Source organism: Hyaloscypha bicolor (assembly GCF_002865645.1).
Source record: "Hyaloscypha bicolor E unplaced genomic scaffold K444scaffold_53, whole genome shotgun sequence".
NCBI lineage: Eukaryota > Fungi > Ascomycota > Leotiomycetes > Helotiales > Hyaloscyphaceae > Hyaloscypha > Hyaloscypha bicolor.
In genome coordinates, this window is record NW_020194555.1 from 3394419 (window position 1) to 3407755 (window position 13337).

Consider the following 13337-nt stretch of genomic DNA (forward strand, 5'->3'; position numbering starts at 1 on the left):
AGACGAGCTGAGAGTTCCAACTGGACCTCCAGTCCAAAGGTACTGCCATGAGAGATCCTACAATCATGCTTTGCGAAACGCATCTGACATATTGCACGAACATAAGCACACAGGCAAGCTTTGCACAGGCGTGATAAGCTGTCCAATCGCAAGCACAAAAAGCTCTTGCAAGTGGCACTTTTGCAATTGAACACTCATCTTGCATTGGCCACTCACATGTCGTCAAAGCGTAGGGCTCTGAGCTCTCCACTACGGGGAAGCTCCTCACCAGATCCGGTCTGAGATTGAAAAGAGCCTCTGACGCCTTCGAAGGTTTCGAGAACGCCAAATCGAAGCCGCCGTGAGGGAAACAAAATTAATGACATGGGGTGGAGATAACGTGTGAACTTAATCCTGGTGAAAAACGTGCTTTCAAAGAGAGGCGCAGGTGCTCGGACTTTTGCTCGGGGAGCAAAAAGGTCAAGGAAGAATGGGTAAATTGGATGGGATAAATAAAGCATCACGGCACACAGCGATCACAATGTCGGCTCAGGCCTTGAAGTTGATGCGATACGGTCAAATACGAATCGTCACGGCAACCCTTGGTCTTCCTTCTCCACCAGTTTGTAACACTTCTCTCTTGCAGACGTGGCAGAAACAACATCTCCTGCAAATAATATCAGGGCCAAAGCTCTTCAACTTTCCATTTACCGACTTCTTTACCCCGCGGAGTCTCGCTGCCATTCGGTCCGACGAAGGTGTACTTCCACCGCCGAGACTTGTCGGGGACGCTCAAATCGACCTGCTCAACCTCATCGGGCTTGATAATGATGACCCTAAAATTCTTCCTCGCAACCTCATCCTGTAGATCATTAACTCGCTGTCCCAATCCCAAGTTCTTATCACTCGGCGGAATCGAAACAGGAGAACCAGGGACAGGATTTCTGAAGCTACCCCTCATGCCGGGACTCAGATTGCCGAAGTGAGCGGTGAGCTCTGTGCCCCAGCTCCAGCTGTCCCTCCCCTCCTCCTTCACAATCCGCATCCTCTCTCCAACCTTACTCTTCACGGTCCTCGTCCCGCTGGACTCCTCTCCAGAACCCTCGATATCTTGACCCACGATATATGCATCCCCTCTGATCCTCCATTGTGTCATCACATCCTTCACCCAAAACACAGCTTCAACAGGTCCACCTCCTCCGCTTCCCTGGCTCTGAGAAACATCACCATGACCAGGTGAACTAGCAAATATCTCTGGAACCTTCGCCATCCTAACATCGGTTGTCATAGTCAAGAGATCGCTCTCGTAGACTCGATCATTTTTCGGTGCCTCGTTGTGCTTGTTCTCGGGCAGCTCTGCCCACATCCCCCGATAAATGCAGGTTCTAGCTCGCGGGACATATGGGACTGGCGAGTCTTTGGATTCTGCTGGGTGGAGAGATGTGAAGACGAATTCGGGAGAGTCCATCTTGGAGAGATGGGAACAGAAGAGTGGCCGCCATGGCGCGACGCCGGCGCTCGACGGGGTCTTCGAAGTCGTTGACATTGTGCGAGCGATCTGCACGAGACGGGCGCTGGCTGAGGAAGCTATCGTGAATATAAGTATCGATTAATCTTGTCGTGATATATGTAAACAATGCCTCTGCAACTCGCTCTCCCAAGTCGGATGTTCAAGAACAAAAGGGAGTTGTGGATTGAAATCCATGATGATGACATGAGGAAGCGCGAGGCTGACGCAGCCTCGTGCGCCACCAATCACAGCCGAGTTTCTGCGGACCCACCTCCGCATGGCTGGGCGTACGTTTGACCTCTATCCCCTTTTTGAATCGCCTCGACTCCTCTCGCTTCTTTTGCTCAGACTGCTTGGAAACCAAGGTGGCCTCGTCCACAAGAGCCCAAAAATATGCAGTCTTGGCCCCGGGTCAATATCTACCGAGTGGGAGGTTATTTCGACAACGGCTAAAAATGATCAACAGCACCCCTCACTCATCAACCTGAGGGAATACAAATTTCCTGAACCAGCCCCATTCCTGGAGAAATTATGCCTCCAATGAGATCTCGAGGCGCAAAGAAGCGTCCAATCCCCGATATTTGCATCCAATCAAGCGACAGGGAGGACAGGACCTGCAGCCTGAGATCATCAATGTCTGGGGTATGTGGGGGTGGCGCTCTCAGGAGGAAGATGTTTTCTGTTGTTCTGAAGTTATGGATAGCTCTTGCTCTAACGTCTCCCACTCTTTCTCGTTGATTTCTTACGCGCCTTTCTTTTGATCCTTCCCTTTTAGCTACTCTTCGTACGAGTTCTCGAGCAGTCGAGCGAGCTCGTGCTGTAAGAATCGCCCAGTTTTCAACGACCATCCGCGCTTTTGCACCCACTCAATTGAGAGATAACCACAAGTATGCGGTTAACAATCGTCTCGGCGCTCCTCGCTGCTAGCTTTACACTTTCAGCTGCGAATTCTTGGGGGCCCTGGGGATCACCGCCGACCGGTCCATCCAACAATGGCAAGACTTGCACAGTTCGGGCTCTAGGCAACAGAAAGGACGACACCCGGCAAATCCTAGACGCGTTTAAAGATTGCAACAATGGTGGAACTGTCGTTTTTCCCGAAGGCCAGAATTACTGGATTGCTACGAAGTTGAACCCCGTTATCTCCGATGTCACGGTCGAGTGGAAAGGTGTCTGGACGGCATGGATTCTTTCCAAAAGGAACATAGATAGGGTTTGCTAAGAAGTAATGCAGCTTTCAGACGATCTCAGCTACTGGCGAAACAACTCCTATCCCATTGCCTTCCAAAATCACCACGCTGGGTTCATTATCACTGGAGAGAGGATACATATCAATGGCTACGGCACTGGTGGAATTTATGGGAACGGGAATGCGTGGTATAATGCCGAAGAAGCAAATACACAGCCGGGGAGGCCGATGCCTTTTGTCTTTTGGAACGTGAGCGATGTGTTCGTCGAGCACTGTAACTCTCCAGTTGTTCCATGAAGAGAACTGCCAGCTCACACATGTAGTTTATGTGAAGGACCCTCCGCTTTGGTCTTTGAATATTATGAACGGAAAGAACATGTGGTTCGACGATATCCTCTGCAACGCAACAGCAGTCAACGCTCCATTTGGCACAAACTGGGTGCAGAACACAGACGGCTTCGACACCATGGACGCCTACAACGTCATGCTGACGAATATGGTCTACCAAGGCGGCGATGATTGCATAGCCATCAAGCCAAGGTCCTACAACATCTTCGTCCAGAATGTACCTCACCTCCCCCACCATCTCTGGGTCTTTGCTGATCTGGAACAGATTACCTGCCATGGCGGAAACGGCATCGCAATCGGGAGTCTTGGTCAATATCTCGAAGACAGTTCTGTCGTCAACGTTCTGGTAAAGGATGCCCAGATCCTCACTCACAATAACGATATGCATAACTCGGCGTACATAAAGACCTGGGTTGGGGCTCTGGTCCCTCAGTCTGGGTACGAGAGTGCCGGCCTGCCTCGTGGCGGTGGTTGGTGAGTCCCATCCCCTTCCAATTCTCAAGCTGCCGAACTCGATCTTGCCTTCTCTCATAACTTTCATAAATGCCGAGAGCTGATGAGCACTCAGGGGCGTGGTGCAAAATATCCGCTTCGAGAACTTCCACCTCGTGGGCCCCGCCATCGGACCAGATATCACCCAAGACTCGGGCAACAACGGCTCCTTTTCCGGCACCTCAAAGATGGAGATTTCAAACATCGCCTACGTGAACTTCACAGGCTACCTGGCTGGCGCGAAGGGTAATCGTACCGCGGCGATCAGTTGCAGTAAAGTAAATCCGTGCTATAATATTGCGTTGAAGGGGATCGAGTTGGCGCCGAGTGTTAATGCGAGTGCTCAGACGCAGGCGGTGGGGACTTGTGCTTATGTTGCGAGTGGTGGGGTTAGTGGGTTGAGTGGGAGTGGGTGCTAGAAGGCGACTTGCGAGGGGAACGGCTGTGGAATGAATTGGATATAAAGTAATGTTTACCCAGGATCTACAAGTGTAGCTTAAAACCTACATGGTATCGGTGGTACAATGACCAAAGCTGAGAAGGAGTAATCATTGTCCTATTACGCTTTGGAACAATTTGACAGCGGCTATAGTTTTCAGCTTCTCTTTCACCTAAACTTTGCAATTCGCTGCTGTTTCTTTCATCGCAAGTGCTATCGGCTTGAATTTTGCTTTCAGTCAAGCAAGCGCTGTCTCATAGCAGCTTTTCATGAAACAGAGGGATTACTCACCTCTTTGCGGCACAAATCACCCAAAAACATGGAAGAATTGTCCCTCCACTTTCTTGCACAATCAATTAAGAACCGTAGTGCATTAAATCTTGGCAGCTCGCAAAGCTAAAGGAGGAGAATAGCGTTCCAGAGACGGCGAGGCGTCGCGACCGTCCTCAACGTTTCTTAAATACTCATTTCTTCAGTGGATGAACATCGTTTGTACCCTTCCGAGTTCACATCTTCTTGTTCGGTAACTGTTCCTGCCATTTTAGAAAACACTCGGCGCAGCCAAGGAGCCCAGAATGTATAAAACTTTACAAGAGCATTATGCTATTATAAAACGCTACCCGCAATATTATCTTGCATCTTAGATATCCTTTTCCAGGTATGCAAAAACCCGGTCCACGCGACGACGAGCCATTGTTCGACTTGTGAGCTAGATATTCAGTTCCTGTCACTCTTTGCAGTCCGCCATGAGACTTCTCTCTTTCAGGAACCAGCACACCTTACCGCCATATCAACCTCCTTACCTTCCGTCTCAAGCTTTGTCAGCTGTACCCTTGTTGTCAATAAAGCAAGCGCTGTCACCTCTTGTCATGGGCAGTGTCAAAGAAGAGAAAGGAGCACTCGACTACTTTCCATGCATGTCAGTCGATGGACAGAAGCACCTTCATGCAAGAATGTGGAGCACAAGTCTACCAAGCTCCACACCCACCGGAATAGCTCTAAGGGGCAGAGGCTTCTGGAAGGGTTTGCCGGTCGTGTCGTTTGGGGGGAGGGCTATCGCCCTCGACTGTGTGGAAAGGCTGACGGAGATGGCAGGTTATGTCAACAGGCTCGAAGAACGACGTCATGATTGTCAATACTGCCACGGGTGCTATTGCCTCTTGCTCCCACAGTAATTAACACTCCACATCTTTAAACCTCCCAGACTAATATACTTAGATGTCAATGCGCCAAATGGATGGGATCAAATCACTGGCGGAGAGGTCCCTGTTGATACCTACAGCAAAGTAAGTTCTTGCCAAGTCATTCATTCTTCAAATTCTTTGGAGCTAACAACCAATTCACAGTTCAATATGTTCTCCAATGGAGACAGCCGTCTTTAATATGTTTCTAAATCCACTACATATCAATCCTCTATAGCTCCTCGTTGTTCAATGTGGATTAGCTGACGCGTGGCACAGGATCAAGAACCAAGCAAATGGCTGGTGTATGGATATGGCACAGGCAAGCTCTGCGGATGGGACAAATGTTCTGTGCTACCACCCCCATGGTGGTACCAACCAGGCCTGGATTATATTCTTGCATAGTAATAGAAATCAGGAAAAGTTGATCTGGGTTTTCGTTTTTGAGTTCTTGTGGATTTAGGTTTCACCTCATGGGTTTCCTAAATTCTTACCCGAATAGTAACACATATCTCATGAGTAATACAAAGCAGTGTTCTTGTCTTGATTTTTTTAATAGTAATCGATTTGTAACTGTCTTCTGAGAAATCGAGTCCTATCATGTGTGAAAAGCCCCTATGCACGTGACCATATCTATCTCCCTATATTTTTCTTGGCTTAGTACTGGTGGACAATTGAATTTCGCAGCATGAGCCCAAATCCTCTCAGCATCCTGGAAGACTACTGCTTCTTTTTTTACCAATGGATATTGAAAAGAGCATGCTGACAGCGATCTCGTCTCAACATACATTCGGGAATCACCCGAGCCTGCTCAGCCTGCTGTAAACAGGTGGCGCCATGTCTCAGCCTCATGGCTTATTTTTGGGGTCATTCAAAGACCGCCTCTACCACGAAGTTTCGAACTTCAGCCCACTCGAGTCCAGACGCTCTTGAATTCTATCTATACGGCCACCGTCTTCCCGTCATTTACACAGTTGACAGCAGAGGTTGGCAGTTTCTCAAGCCTCACACTATCATACGAAGTATTTTTATCAACCAGCCTCGCGCCACTGCACGATAGAGCACTCCCAAGCAGTCCTTCGACTTGCCTGCCCCATTACTGCTTCAGCAAGAGCCAGTCGAGGTATAATTTTGTTCCTCCAGTGATCAACCCTAGAATCTAACGAAAACAGGCACTTAGTGAAACTCCAGACAAGTGCGGCTGCGAGCGACCAGATTGACAAGGACCAGAAATGCTGGAAGTCGATGAAACAGGGCAAGCCTCCGTTGGGGAATCCCAAGTCTCGCCGCAGCAAGGGTACAACAAGGGCCATGTCTACCGCGATCTCCAGGACTTCGACCAGATTCGCCTTCTGCACTTGAAACCGAAGTCGGGAAGTGAGAAGATTGAGTGCACCATCGAGCTCGCGAAGTTTTCCAAACAGCCAGAATACGAGGCCCTCTCATATATGTGGGGTCCGGCGAATCCCCTGCACTCGATACTTATCGACGGAGCAAATTTCGAGGTCCGGGAAAATCTCTGGCTGGCACTGCAGCATTTACGATTGGAGTCCGAGTCAAGAGTACTATGGATCGACGCTATATGTATCAATCAAGGGAATATTCATGAACGCAATCATCAAGTTGCTCAAATGGCCCAGATCTACCAGGAAGCAACAACGGTCGTTGTATGGCTAGGAGCTCCGGACTCATCAAGTGCAATTGCTTTCGAGCTCCTTTCTTCGCCCCCGAAGTGGACCGCTTTCATCCAACCGTCGAATGATCTGGAGGTGCTCTCTCGAGGAAATCGGCAACTCTTTGCTCTTCACTCCCTTCTTAGTCGAGAGTATTGGAAGAGACTTTGGATTATCCAGGAATTTTTAATGGCCCAAAAATTCGTGCTCCAGTCTGGCGATGATCTATGTCCTCAATCTCACGTATCCCGGTTTTTTCAGCTATTAAGGGGCAGATCAAAGGTATCTGAACAAAACCCAAAGGTCTGGGAGGTCCAGGAACGACTCATCGTCTTGCGCGCTATTTTCAGCTCTACCCCAGTACGGCTCTTACTTCGACGAGACATGGGGAATAACGTAAAGCTAAGAAGGTCAAGACCAGGACCCGTCCCCTTGGAGCCTCTATATACCCTCTTCGAAGATTATAACAGGGCCCAATGCGAAGACCCGCGAGACAGAATTCTCGGTCTTCGTAGCCTAGCCTACGATTGTTGCAAGGAAGCTATTCCAGTACAGTACTCGTTAGGTTGGGAAGGCACTCTTTGGAATCTTCTTCGCCACCAAATCCTTCACCATCCTTGGATGGCCCGGAAAGATGTGGATTGGAGCCCTCCAAAGTCGGTGGTAGCCAAAATTCATGAAATCTATCGCCAGAGTGAGGAGATCTCGCGTTATTCCACCAACAATAACTCTGCCGAGTTGTTCAAAGCTGGACTTAATGAAGTTGCCAGATCCATTCGATATACTACGTCTAAAGACTCTCCAGTTGTGCTTCGTGGCCATGTGAGAGGTCGTATATGCTATCTCAGTGGAGAGCTAGATCATCTCAGGTGGGAGAGGGGTCTCTTCCCACAGGATTTCACAGCGATGATGAAAATACAACTGAAGTATATTTTCGACCAATGTACCTCGGAGGACCAACGTTTGTTAACAGGAGTGAGTGATCAACTTAGGCAGCCTTTTGGACGGGATGGCAAACGCCAATTTGAGAAGCATTTCTCCTCCGGTGATAGTTTTGTGGGTTTGGCAACTGGGAATGCTACAAGTCTCGACGGCAGCACGCTATCTGACAACCCCATCAGCTACAAGGGAAGTGGGTTTTGGACAGCACGACAATGCCCCGAGACCATAGAGAAAGAACTCAACTGGCTTCTTGCTGCTGCTCAGGAAGCTTTCCCAAATTCTCGCAAGGAGTTGGCTATTGAAGAGAACGGCTTAGTATTCTTCGCTTCCAATTTAACAAGAATAGGAGATCTAGTCTGTCAGTTTCCAGATTCAGACATTATTGCAGTTTCTAGTTCACCGGAGCGACTAAGGAGGGACGTCTGCCGTTGGCCGCTTCAACGGGCTTTCAACATTCTCGCGTCCCCATCAGGAGTCGCGGTCGATATCTGTGGAAAGCAAATGACGTTCCACGGATCAGATCGATATGCTTTCTCAGTTCAAGTAAAGCCTCTTGATTTATGGAAACTGTGTCGGACACCACCTCTTATAGGTGAGCTTCATAACGAGGATGATTCCCTCGGGGACAGTTATTCGTCAGATATTTCTCCTGCTACACGAAATGATACGGAGCATGAGCCGAAAAAGAGAAGGACCGAGACCCGAGTACCATTCTTCAAAGGCCGAGGAACGACATCAAAACTTCGAGTCTAAGAAATCGAGAAGTGTTGACTTGGATCGCCCCTCCGAATGGGAGGGAGGAAGGAAGGAAGGAAGGAAGGAAGGCCGCATTCCATCTAGGACTATACACATTTTCATTTCCTTCGTCTTCATATCCGCTCAGAAGGCGCGCACCAACAGCCATTTCGAGGTTCTTGACGGCATGCCAACGACCAAGGCCACCCCGGGAGGAACATACGCTATATTCTGGTTATTGGCGATATTGTGGATTGGAATGTTTGCAGGTCTGATAGCATTATGGAGCAATGATTATAGCACGCCTTCAAAAAAGTTGAAGACGAGGGGATTTGATCCTGATCCTACAGACGGTATTTCCAATGGTGCTCAGAATGGCCAAGTAGTTGGATGCTTGACTATTTAATAGTTGGGTAAGTTGTCGAAGACTTTCTCCATTATCTGATAAAGTGCTAATGGACTGGAACAGACTCGGAAGTTTCCAGGTTATGTATAATCTGTACGCGTCGTTGAGAAATTCGGGGAAGGCAAACGAAGACACTACAAGCAATCGTGCTGTTGGAAGAAGATGCAAGCTAGAGCGATTTTATACCAACCTCTATGTTTTACTTAGCAGGTATTGACAACGAGGCGATGTGTTGTTATATTGTTCCATGACTATCCGTTGTATTTCCTTCAGATACTAGTTCTACTCCTCCTAAAATAAGAGTCGTACTGGCGAAGCCCGCACCCCGCAGCGCTTTCCATCTAAGAGGCGGCGCTTTTTCAAACTACTGGTTATCTATCCATTTGCAACATCCAGCATATTAGAAGCCGGCTTTGGTTTGGTTTAGGTGTATCTCCAATTAGCCCCACCGACAACGTCCCAGCACTCCAGTCCAAAATCCAAAATCCCCTGTGTCCAAATATCCCCATGTCCCACGCCCAAAATCCCCCCAACTTTAAATTCTCCCCACGTCCAAAATCCTCCCAAGTCTAAATCCCCCCAATGTCCCAAGTCTAAAGCCAGATTCAAAGCTAACATCTGCCACAATAGTATTTAAAACATTCGAGTCGTCCCAAAGACAGCCACCGTCGAAATCCACACGTCGAGGAAGCACGGCGTGAAGTCGGATCTGAAGGGGCTCAGCGGAGTCCATCCCTCAGCATTGGCGCATAGTAGCTGCCGGCATGGCGTTGTCGCCGTGGCGTCAGACTTGCTAGCGGAGAAAGAGGATGGGACTTCGAGGAAGGGTTGCGCAGAAGAGGGAGTATCGACAAGCATGACGGCTTCGTGCGATGTGCCGAAGCCTTCTCGTGACGACGAGGAGGTTTGCAAGGCAGATGTGGAAGTAAGAGAGAACAGACGAATCAAATTAAAGATTCACTCAACCACACTTTCTCCTCCGGTATTGCATTGTACCCGAACGACTGGAACATTCAAAGGAGCAGCAGACCACTAAACCTATTTGAATAGAGTTTCCAATTTCTCAACTAATGCAAGGGTATATGCAAAATGCCCCTAGAGACTCCATTCGCAATGCAAGGAAACGCGAACACAAACCCCACTCCTTTCTCCATCCATCACTCAACAACCTCCAAGGCTCTTTCTTTATCCAGCAGCAAATGTACTCCTCTTCCTCAACTTCTCCCCAAACTTCCACAACAGAATCGGTGCCGGCCAACCAAGTCCAATAGCAATGAAAGCCAGCAAACTATTCCCCCACCCATAGTCCAGCGCAGCATACATATACGGCGCAAACAACGGAAACCCAAACCCAGCCAGTGACCTCAAAACCGTCGCGGCCCCCACCGCACTCGCCGCATACCTTGTGTAGGAATCAACGATATACGTCTGGGTACACTGGAACCCGATGATCACGCCCGCGGCGAAGATCGCCGCGCCGATGTTGGGGAAGATCCAGTGCGTGTGGTACTGACTCGTCCACCCGTATATAAATAAGCCGATTGGGACTAGGAGAGCCCCGGGAATCATTAATGGGACGCGGAACTCAGGCTTCCCTACGCCGCCGTTCTTCTTTTTGAGCGAGCGGTAGATCATGTCTTGACACGGCGCGCAGACCTGTGTTCCCAGGAAGAAACCGACGCCGAGGGAGATGTAGTTTAGCCCACCGATGCCGACGGATTCGTGGTAGGAGTTCTCCCAGAGCCCCGGGAAGGTGGAGAGGACGAGGTACATGAGGCCATAGAGATAGGCCATGTAGATGGCTAGGACTTGAACGATGACTTGTGTGCCAAGGAGCTTGAAGGGACGGATTAGGGAGATGCGGAGCGTTTTGGCGACGGTGCGTTCCGGGTGGTCGAACTCAGTGTGCAAAGCCTCGTTCCCAGTTTCTTTGATCATCACTTTCTTCTTTCGGTGCAGGAGGACAGGAGGGTATGTTTCTTGTAGGAAGAAGAGGCCGAAGAGTTGGATGAGGGCGTCTGCTATGGTAGTGGAGTAGAATACCCAGCGCCAAGTCGTGTTTTCGGTGATAAACCCGCCTGCAATAGGTCCAACAGCAGGTCCGAGAAGAGGCGCGAGACTGTAGATACTGATAGCCTTCCCTCTCTCCTCAGCATTGAACAAATCACTCAGAACCCCACCACCTAATGCAAGAGGCGCACTGCCTCCCAAACCGGACAGAAATCTAAACGCGATCATCTGGCCCTTTGTTTGCGCGAGACCACAGCCCAAGTTGAAGAATAGGTAGAGAAGATTGCTAGTTTGCAAGATGATTACCCTCCCGTACATTTCAGACAGCGGTCCGAGGAAGAGCGGGCCAATTGCGTAGGCGAGGACGAAGATAGAGAGGGTTAGAGATTGCTCGACTTTGTTCGTGATGTTGAATTCTCGGGCGATAGCCGTCAGAGCGGGAGCGACCATGGATGAGGAGACAGGGGAGATGAAAGTAAAAGACGAAACTGCCAACCATCAGCTTCCATTCCACAAAATTCCTTCAAAATGGATACTCACCAACCAGCGTAGCAGCCCATTTCCTCGAAGTCGACCAATTCTTGGGGTTCGACTTATCATCTGGTCCATCCCAAGTAACCAAATTCGGATCCCTGATGCTCCTTCTACTCTTCTCGCTCTTCAATTTCTCTAGTTTTGGTCCGGCTTCTACATCTCGTTGGTCTTCAATGCCATCTCTCACTTCAGGTACGATCGACTCCCTCGATCCTTCCGGCACCTCTTTTGTGTCTTCTGAATCCTCCGTTTGCACACTCCCATCCTCAAGATTGACCGTCTCTTCATTCTCCTTCTCCTTCTCTCCATGATACCGATGCCCGTGGTATTGTGCCTGGTCGTCGATATAGTTGCCCGACACGTATCTCGTCAGTGGCGCAGGCGAGCTCGGTCTCGACGCCCCGGATCTTCGAGATGCTGCGCCTGAGGTGTTTCTCCTCGGGGGCCGTTCTTCTTTCTCTAAATTCGCCATTATAAATATCCCTTTATAATTCAATCTAGCTCGTCGTGCACTGTTCCGTCGTAGTTTCCGCAGAGAAGGTCAAAGGAAAGAGGGGCAAGAAACTTCTTATCGAGTGACGTCGATAGACCCAACAAGAAAAGATAAATAGTATCCGAGGCTATGAATAACCTCTTATACCTTAACAGTTTGATTCTAACGGAGAACACAACGCCACCAACAGAATTAGACTCGTATCGGAGCAAGAAGAGCAAAGGAGATACGCAGGACTTAAGAAAGAAGGTTAAGTGGTGACGCCGATGTGCCGTGCATCGGTATCAACCAATTGCATGGCACGGAAAACCGGCTCTACAGAGGACCTAGAGCTGCAGAGCTTGTAGGACGACCAATACTTGCACTATTTGGGGCAAAAGGGCGCGCGAGTTGGCTGCGCTGGGTGCGCATGTTTGGATGGATGGGAGAGCGGGTGTTCGGCACGTCACAAAGTTCTGCCATCTCCCCCGCTTGGCTTCGCCTCGCCTCGAGGCTGAGACAGGGGAGCTCCGTTTCGGGCCCGAGGTGGGACAAAAAGAACAAGGGAAACCGGGCGGCGTTAATTATTTCCGATCGCCATCGGACCCGGCCATCCGATGGGGGTTGTCTATTCGTGTAATATTTTCGGCGCTTTCCCAAGACGGAGAGGAGAGTCCCCTGTGGATGAATAGCTTAATTCTGACACGAAGGCTTCATAATCCCTCTATAAACACCATCTACCACGCCTCTAAATGCATCTCTTCCCCATCATCTCATTTCGTCATCATCGTCGTCATATACAAAAGCGCCTCAATCTTCGTCCGGATTTGCAGGATCCTGAACGGTTTCGGCATCACATCATCCATCCCCGTCTCCTTGCTACAACGAATTAGCAAGATATTTCTTTGGGGGGTAGAGAGCCGGGAGCACGAGGCATGTTCCCGACCAGTAGAACAGGGAGCTCGGGGTATGGGACAAAGAATAGGGGTTGGTTACGCCATGAGAACTTGCTCGCTCCTCGCGTTTGCTGTGACTACTATGATCGGCAGGTGTCTTTTAATCAGCCCTGCTGCTTCCATCTCTCGGATGAGATCAAGTGTTTCACCTCCGTGATTAGCATACCTCAGAACGCAGATACAACAGCTCTCCCTTGCCCCAATCGCCTCCAGCGGTAACAGTCGATCTTGCCTTCTTTGCTGGGAAGTAATCGAAGCCTGAAGGTTCTGGTGGAGGTGGTTGGAGGTACGCTCCGATTGAAACTTCAATGGTGCGTTTTGGGGCGCTCTTCATAAACTTGATAGCATTCGGGTACAGGTGTATGAGCTGAGCAGAAGAATGAAGCCAGTAAGAACCCCAGCAAGAGGGGAGGGTGGGAACTCCCAAGACACCCCTAAACTGAAATATTGTGCTTCTTGGTTACCTACTAC

The 13337-nt window shown here is 49.5% G+C and overlaps 6 protein-coding genes across 6 annotated transcripts; 4 read left to right on the top strand and 2 right to left on the bottom strand.

Moving 5' to 3' along the window:
- Window positions 1-222: 222 nt before the first annotated feature.
- On the bottom strand, window positions 223-1652 carry K444DRAFT_610968 (uncharacterized protein). Its single transcript, XM_024879854.1, has one exon. The coding sequence runs from the start codon at window positions 1523-1525 to the stop codon at window positions 659-661; it is 867 nt and encodes a 288-aa protein (XP_024739845.1). The 5' UTR covers window positions 1526-1652; the 3' UTR covers window positions 223-658.
- Window positions 1653-2378: 726 nt separating this feature from the next.
- On the top strand, window positions 2379-4061 carry K444DRAFT_558316 (glycoside hydrolase family 28 protein; the record flags this gene model as incomplete). The annotated part of the gene is made up of 5 exons (XM_024876816.1): window positions 2379-2658; window positions 2713-2952; window positions 3002-3243; window positions 3292-3500; window positions 3595-4061. 5 exons carry the CDS (start codon window positions 2379-2381, stop codon window positions 3935-3937), a joined length of 1314 nt encoding a protein of 437 aa, XP_024739846.1. The 3' UTR covers window positions 3938-4061.
- A 556-nt stretch (window positions 4062-4617) lies between these two features.
- K444DRAFT_627803 (uncharacterized protein) lies at window positions 4618-5543 on the top strand (the record flags this gene model as incomplete). The annotated part of the gene is made up of 4 exons (XM_024882848.1): window positions 4618-4661; window positions 4724-5025; window positions 5176-5243; window positions 5418-5543. 4 exons carry the CDS (start codon window positions 4618-4620, stop codon window positions 5541-5543), a joined length of 540 nt encoding a protein of 179 aa, XP_024739847.1.
- Window positions 5544-6142: 599 nt separating this feature from the next.
- Window positions 6143-8692, top strand: K444DRAFT_354691 (HET-domain-containing protein). The gene is made up of 2 exons (XM_024872125.1): window positions 6143-6261; window positions 6311-8692. The coding sequence occupies exon 2, from the start codon at window positions 6371-6373 to the stop codon at window positions 8504-8506; it is 2136 nt and encodes a 711-aa protein (XP_024739848.1). The 5' UTR covers window positions 6143-6261; window positions 6311-6370; the 3' UTR covers window positions 8507-8692.
- Window positions 8693-9881: 1189 nt separating this feature from the next.
- On the bottom strand, window positions 9882-12066 carry K444DRAFT_558319 (MFS multidrug transporter-like protein). Its single transcript, XM_024876817.1, has 2 exons — window positions 11445-12066; window positions 9882-11392 (listed from the first exon to the last, which is right to left on the bottom strand). Exons 1-2 carry the CDS (start codon window positions 11908-11910, stop codon window positions 10080-10082), a joined length of 1779 nt encoding a protein of 592 aa, XP_024739849.1. The 5' UTR covers window positions 11911-12066; the 3' UTR covers window positions 9882-10079.
- A 343-nt stretch (window positions 12067-12409) lies between these two features.
- On the top strand, window positions 12410-13231 carry K444DRAFT_354843 (uncharacterized protein). The gene has a single exon (XM_024872127.1). The coding sequence runs from the start codon at window positions 12595-12597 to the stop codon at window positions 13021-13023; it is 429 nt and encodes a 142-aa protein (XP_024739850.1). The 5' UTR covers window positions 12410-12594; the 3' UTR covers window positions 13024-13231.
- The last annotated feature ends 106 nt before the right edge of the window (window positions 13232-13337 follow it).